Here is an 8029-nt window from a genome sequence, read left to right as displayed (position 1 = left end):
GGTCTCAGTTCAGACTTCAAGAAAGAAAAAAAAACATAAGTGCTTTGAGTATATTGCTCACTGATACCATTAAGTGAAATTCAGTCCAAGATTGACAATCATAGACAATCACTTTCTCTCTCTCATTCTGAAATTGATAGATCTGTGATGTGCATACTTAATACATTGGTCTTGTCTTTCTTATGTTGGTTGGAATTCCACAATGAATGCCAAAAATACCCTGCATTGGTTTTAGAACTACACTTGATTATGCATTAGGTCTTTATACCATTTCCATTTCCTTCTCATAAAATGAAGTAAATGTTAATTAGCATTAACATGACAACATGTTTTCTCTTCATGTGTGAGACACTTTTCAACGCAGTAAAAGACTGCCCTCCTCCTGGCCTGAACCAGATGAACAAGTAAAACTGCAAGCGAGCAGTAGGCCTAGTGTTGGGAAAACTGTAACACGAACAGGAGCCTACAGTAATCAGCCTCTTCAGTCATAGTCATGTACAGGCTAAACATGCCAATAAACATAATGAATCTATATGCATTTCACATATCCGTATGGCTCTAGGTATGAAATGCGCTATACAAATAAAGCTTTGATTGATTGATTGATTGATTGATTGATGGCTAAGGAACTATAGGGATACTGACTCACTCCACATATTGAATCATTTCTTGTTGACTCAAAAGGTAAATGGAAGACATTAATCAAGGTGAATATTAAATGAGCAAATATTACCTTCGTCCTGCAACATGCAGAAGACTGAAACATGCACGTCCTGCTAGGCCTACTTGTGAAGCGATGGTAGGCCAGTCTAGGTATAATACAACCTGCTGCAATATGATTGCCTACGCTGTGGATGTCAACCTACTGGAGCAGGCTAGGATGTTGTAGGATAGAGAGTATACACCCTAGGCCTACTTTGCATTCGATGCGATCTCCTATAGCGATCTCCGGGAACCTTTTTTTATTTGTATTTATGGGAACAACCCATAAATAAAACAGACTGCCAAACCCAGATTACATCCTCGAGGAAAGTGCGCACAATGGGATGATGTTTACACTTGATGATCCAGGTAGATCGCATTAAATAGGCTACTAAAAAGACACGTAGATGCGACAACACCTTAAGATGGACGAATACTTACTCTGCATAACCAGTAGCCCATGGCAATCGTTTAGTCTCTTTCAATATCAGTATTGGTCGCGCTATGTGGTCCGCCGAGCACTCAATCTCGTCCGGTGACAGCCCCAGGAACTCTGGTCTCGAATACGGGAATTTCAACGGCAAATCCGAGCCACCGGGATGGTCCCCATTCGAGCCGCCTGCCATCATACCTCCCATAAAACTGGCCACCGCTGATTTCACCCGTGTGAGCATCGTCTTGCAGCAGCAGCGCAATGTCCAGCGATATAATGCGTGGGTCCGCACACCCAAATATCGCCCTTGCTTTTAGGGGGGTGGAATGGTTTCGTTCCGTAGGGTTTGCACCTCTACAATTCATTCAGCCCAGAATGAACGCGGAAATAAACATGATGAGCTCAGTCATGTGACGAACCGGTTGCTGGCTGGCTTAGGTCACTAATGCTGAGAGCAGCTTTACGTTGACAAGACCCTAGGTCAAAGGTAGGTTCCTAGGAATGTTACGCTGCTGTGTTTATAATGCTGATCTCGAAACATTTTCCTCTCCAGTTCGATTACGCCATTTTAAGTTATTGCAACAGAACAGCCAGATGGTGATTAGTGGTAGACAGATCAAGCCTCAAGGCTATCATTTTCACAAACTAGTGCAGTGCCTGTAGACTCGTGGTGGTTCTGCACATTCTATGTATCTAACGATCAATCAATCGATCTGAAACTGACATTTTGGCTCCTGAGCCCAATTAAAAAATGAATGGAGGTGAATGGGCTGTGTTTGGGCGGCTCTGTGGCGCCCTTCCCCTTAGGGTCAGATATGGCAGGGGGCTGCCACCCACCCCCCCCCCCTCCCCATGTTTGGTTTTGCTTTTCTGCCAGTCCAAACCGTGTGTCTCTGTGACCTTCCCATGCAGAGATATACTGTAGCTGTTTCAATCCTGCGCAGCGCCCTCTGGTGGCTAGGTGAAGTGCCTGGTCATCATTCGTATATAGATGCTTCCCTCTCAGTCCTAGAGTGCATTCAGCCCTGACAAAATGTAGCAAAACATTTATTTAAACGTGGTACGTTGTTTTAGTCGGCTCAACTGTGCGCATTGCATCTTTAAGACCGTGGGGGCTTATATAACACCTCGGACACACCCTGAATCAGCCAACCCAAAAGTTTTTTATTTCTTAAATCTATATAAGAAACAAATGTGTTCACATACAACAAACAAAAACATTCAAACAAAACGCCAACAAGAGCATTATGTTTGGAAAGGGGAGTGGGGTACAAGAGAGGCAAGGGCGATGCCCAGTTCGTCACTTCCTACCTCAATTTCATACATCACACACACATATATATATATATTGTGGGAACCAGGTGAGGCCAGGTGGGACACACACAAATCGGAGGAGACGGGGTTACTGCTCTCCCGGACAGACGTGCATTTATTGAGGGCCAAAAACAGGGTCCAAACTATCAAAACCAGGGACTCTTTCTCCCATCAGTCGTCCCCTCATGGCAGCCGTGCTTCGTGGGGCTTGGCCCTCTTAGTCCGTCCCCTCTTGGCAGCCGTGCTTCGTGGGGCTTGGCCCTCTTAGTCCTGGCGGGGACACACAGAAAAAACACCACAGTTAGGACATTCAAAGCCAACAAAAAGGTTCGGTGCCACCACTCCATCTGAACAACCTACACACGTCAGCCCTAAGCCTCTCAAATGAGGTCTAGAGTGTCCTTTTGAGGGTGTTTGGCCCTGACAAGTTGATTTGCCCCAGCTGCTGCTCCTCCGGCAGGGCGGCTGACGAGGCAAGTGGGGACAGCTGGGTCCGGTCCGGTTGCCTGGGAGATGATGAGTCTCCTATAGATGCCACTCACAACCAGGCCACGCTGTCCATGGTGCTGAAGTGGCTGTGGCCGGGGTCGCTGTCCGCCACCAAGGTGCTGAAGTGGCCGCCTGGCCTCGCCAAGTGGCCATGCCAGAGCCCTGGACCCAGATAGCAAGCGGATGTGTAATGATTCTGGGCCATATATGGGCCGGAACTAAGCCACAAGGGCCAGATCTGGCCTGTATATGGCCCAGATCCGCTTGCTATCTGGGGACTGCTGGGAAAGAGAACCTGCGGAAACATCATGCAGGTACGCACGGACAAATGAAGATGGCAATGACCAAGACACCGCTGTACAAATGTCCTGAACCCTGACACCTCTAAACAGCCCAGATAGCAAGCGGATCTGGGCCATATATGGGCCGGAACTAAGCCACAAGTGCCAGATCTGGCCTGTATATGGCCCTGATTGGATTGCTGTCTGGGAGAGCAGTCAAGGTCGCCACACCTTGAGTAGAGTAGGCGCACAAAGCGGTCCGAACAGTCCGACCAACCAACTCATAAGCCATAGCGAATCGCAACACAATCGCATAGCCAATGATGTTGTGTGGACAGCGGCTGGCCAATCACAACTGCTCCATAGCACAGAAACAGTTGTTGCGACAACCAAATCAATGTCGTATGATCCATGTAAGCGTGAGGACGTTCCACTTGGAGGCATAAAGCCAAGTGCATAAAGGTACCCAGATAGCAAGCGGATCTGGGCCATATATGGGCCGGAACTAAGACACAAGCGCCAGATCTGGCCTGCATATGGCCCTGATCGGATTGCTGTCTGGGTAGAGATCACCACCTGCGACAGCCTATGTTGTTCGAGCCTGTGCCGTTCAGGAGCCACTACCCAGAACAGGTAGCAATGTCACCAGACCTCCTGCCTTTGACAGCGCATGGAGATCTGACACGAGCCCGCAATCACAAGAGGTCTGAGCCCCATGAACCAAAGGGGGCTGTCGAGCCTCTCGGGAGAACTCACGCCCTGGATCTGCACGTCCTGGCTCCGGACCCAGATAGCAAGCGGATCTGGGCCATATATGGGCCGGAACTAAGCCACAAGTGCCGGATCTGGCCTGTATATGGCCCTGATCGGATTGCTGTCTGCCGACCAAGGCCTCAAGACTGTGGTATTGCTTCAGGACCAGTAACACAGTCTCCAGCTCCAGGAGATTGATGTGGTGTGTGTGCTGGGGCCACACGCCTGCCATGGACTGACCACCACAGGTTCCACCCAATCCCGTTAGGGATGTGTCTGTGAAAACCTGTGCGTAATTGGAGAGTCAGCCCAGACACACTTCCTGCATAAGGGTCTGAGGATCCGCTCCAGTTTGCCCTTGTGAACTGCTCGTCGCAATACCTTCACAGTGAGCATGCTAAACGGGCAAGTCGTTATATGGAGGTTCAGTGCACTTAGATCTAGGATCGGGCACACGCCTCCTGTTCGCTTTGGAACCAGGAAGTAGTTTGAGGCTGGCAGAAGGGAAGGGAGGGTGGAGTTTGCCAAAAGGCAAAGGGAGGGTGGAGTTTGCCAAAAGGCAAAGGGAGGGTAGAGTTTGCCAAAAGGCACCTAAAGGACTCTCAGACCATGAGAAACAAAATTATCTGGTCTGATGAAACCAAGATTGAACTCTGACCTGAATGCCAAGTGTCATGTCTGGAGGAAACCAGGTATTGCTCATCACCTGGATAATACCATCCCTACAGTGAAGCATGGTGGTATCATCACCTGGCCAATACCATCCTACAGTGAAGCATGGTGGTATCATCACCTGGCCAATACCATCCCTACAGTGAAGCATGGTGGTATCATCACCTGGCCAATACCATCCCTACAGTGAAGCATGGTGGTATCATCACCTGGCCAATACCATCCCTACAGTGAAGCATGATGGTGACAGCATCATGCTGTGGGGATGTTTTTCAGCGGCAGGAACTGGGAGGTCAGGAACGAGGGAAAGATGAATGCATCAATATACAGAGAGATCCTACAACCCAGAGAGTTCCACCCCCCCCCCCCCCCCCAAGAGTGGTTAAATGATTGTACTTCTGTTTGACCACCAGATGTCACTAGTTCACCAGAGGCTGCGAGATGGAAGCAATCATCTGAGAGTTTGAATCCATAAATGACACGCTGGCGCATACTGTAAGTCCCTCCCACCATCATCCCAGTGCTGAAGAAACGGACTGTGACAGGTTTCAATGACTACCGCCCTGTGGCCCTGACTCCCATCATGATGAAGTGCTAGTCCTGACACACATCAAATCTGATTTCAGGTTCAGTGTCTTGCTCAAGGACAAATGTTGGACATGAAACCAGTTGATTGGGGACGGCATGTCAACATGTACAGTATGTGTGTGTGTGTGTGTGTGTGTATGTGTGTATGTGTGTGTGTGTGTGTGTGTGTGTTTTGCATGCAAATATGTGTGCATGTACGTAGGTTTGTGCAATGTGTGTGGGTGTGAGTGTGTGTGTGTGTGTGTGTGTGTGTGTGTGTGTGTGTGTGTGTGTTGTGCATGCAAATATGTGTGCATGTACGTAGGTTTGTGCAATGTGTGTGGGTGTGAGTGTGTTTGTGCGGGCATAGGCTTGTGTGTGTGTGTTTCTCATCACCGCCAACATCACGCCAGCGTATTGATGAAGAGATTTATAGCCGTTTTATTTACAGGCCCAGATTCCATTCCCATCTGCACAGTTTAAGGGTTAAGCTTGGGATGTTCTGAGTTTACACAGAGGCACAGTGCTGGCCATTTGTTATTTTTATGTGGCTCGCTCTCTCAGTCCATCCACTCTACAAAAGATTTTCAAATTGTGTGGCGGCTGACGACAATTGTAATCTTTGTATCACTTTGAGTGAAATAAATAAAATAGGTGTGTTCGTAAATCCCACGCTCTGATTGTCCTAGTTGTTTCAAACCAATGACTGAACGCAGATTTGAACAACTCGTATCAAATCACTGTACTCTAGGCTAGTTGATTGAAGCAAGGATGCACTGTCTATCTTCTGCCACAGAGTGGCAGTATATCCAGTTATCCCAGTAAACCCACTATACTGTACTACTGCATTAGCACTTAAAATGATGAACTAATATGAAATCCTCTCAACCTGTTCTATACCCATATGCCAAGAATTCATGAATGCCAATCGTCATAAATACCCATATTTATCACAAATAATCTCCTTCCCTTCTGTGAGGGAGAATTGAAACGCAGCTCTATTTTGGCACAATGTTTAATTTCTCTTGGATAGATGTCACACATTCTCTGTGTGGATGAAGTGTGTGTAGTGAGGAGAAGATTGAACGTGTTCCTTAATAACCCATTTTCACACAAGTCAGAGAGTCTCAAAATCACACATTTCACTGCCACACCAAACAATTTACCCACCTGGAGCAGGTTGAGATGTGTCTCTTCCAAGGGTCTGGAGGAGGTAGAGTAGAAAGATAGAAGATAACTAAGAGTCTTTCAACAATTGTCCAGGGGTCAAAGGGTAACTTACCAAGGACATCCCACTGGATTGAACTTTCTAGGGTGGTCCTCTTTTCCCTTTGAAGATGAAATAGGGTTCATTCACTCGATGCAACAATGTTGATACAGTTTTCTTGTCTTGCAGAGTTGAAAAGTTGGCTCCTCTTTTGGCTTTTGGTCAGACCGCAAAGTCATGCAAACATACTCACTACAGACACGTCTACAAATGATTTGAGTGAATGAATATGTTAGCATTTTATGTTCTCTCAGAGTAGGTGAAGGTTACTGTAGATTAATGGAGCCATCTCTTGGCTTGTCTTATTCCCTAAATGGCCTTGAGTAGACTGACATGAACAACGACACTATAATTGTTTGAACAGCTTTAATTGAATTGTTACATGTAGGTACAGTAGGCTGCTATCAGACAGAATTGTGGGCGGATTCAAACGTCTGGACCCAGACTAACATGTAGGCCTACTGTATAATTGTAGCATCCCTATGAAGTCACATTCAGAATAGATATTTTTTACAAGGATCCAGGTTTTGTGTCTGTAATTGTTTATGGTGTGTGAGAAGAAACTGTGAGAACTAGGCTGGTAATAGAACTAGAGCAGCTTAGCTCCGTGTGATGTCATTACTGTTGACAATTGGAACTAATCCATAATTACTGGTATCACTGTTTCGCCAACCTGTTGAGAAAAAAGGTGACTGTCAGTTCATTAATCATTAGCAAAGCTGTTGTCACAGGGCTTGGTCTCCAGGTAACGGCAGAGCTGCCCCCCCCCCCCCCCCCATGCACACACACACACACACACACAACAGGTTTTGATTTCTTCTGCTGTAAGAATGTGCAGAGAAAGCCACTTTCATGTACTCGTTCAATGGGTTTGAGATTATTTTTTCTCTCTTGTGTGCATGTAGTATCATCTCACACCATCTGGTTTCATGGCTTGTGTAGAACATAAGTCTATTTCTTATCTTTCTATTTATCATTAGTCTACTGTATGTGAATCAAAAACAGAAATAAAAACATGGTCATGCAGTCAAAATAGAATTCATTTAATGATATATATAGGATGGTGGTAGTACAATGAGATGATTATTTTCATAGGATTTTGAGTTTCATATCAAAACAGCACACACTTGTAAACTTTACTTTACTACAGTAGTTATGTGGAGAATTTGGAATCAAGCCAGCTAGTGCCTCATGGTTCATACTTGCTCCTCTGGTCCTTGTTCTACATTTGAATTTAGGTGCATTGTGGGTAGACTTACAATTAGTTATAGTCCTTGTATTTCACAACATAGATCAGATGACTCTTGTTTAGGTAGTTCGATCATGTTGGTTGCTCTTAAGCACCTATTGTATTCATATTTTTGCTACTCTTGCATTTTGGCTTCGAGCACTAGATTATGCTCTTAGTCACTTGTTTAGAAAGGAGACACACTTATGTTCTGATGGGTAGTAGTACACTGATTACCTACATTAAATGCAAGTGTAAGTCATATTAGATAAATGTGTCTGCTATGAATCTATGAATCTATCTATGAATCTATCTATAAATCT

At 45.8% G+C, this 8029-nt stretch overlaps 1 protein-coding gene across 1 annotated transcript in view; it reads right to left on the bottom strand.

The window, feature by feature from the left end:
• The window catches only part of ppm1h (protein phosphatase, Mg2+/Mn2+ dependent, 1H), a gene marked incomplete at both ends in the record, with an annotated part of 23122 nt that extends 21746 nt beyond the window's left edge, over positions 1 to 1376 (bottom strand). The window contains one exon of the mRNA XM_084450867.1: positions 1144 to 1376. Coding sequence (XP_084306993.1) covers positions 1144 to 1376 — 233 coding nt within the window. The remainder of the gene's footprint in view (positions 1 to 1143) is intronic.
• Between the last annotated feature and the right edge of the window lie 6653 nt (positions 1377 to 8029).

The sequence above is a fragment of the Borostomias antarcticus genome, assembly GCF_949987555.1.
Source record: "Borostomias antarcticus genome assembly, chromosome: 16".
NCBI classification, from domain to species: domain Eukaryota; kingdom Metazoa; phylum Chordata; class Actinopteri; order Stomiiformes; family Stomiidae; genus Borostomias; species Borostomias antarcticus.
Note: the sequence above shows the minus strand (reverse complement) of the source record. Positions and strands in the feature narration are given on the sequence as shown.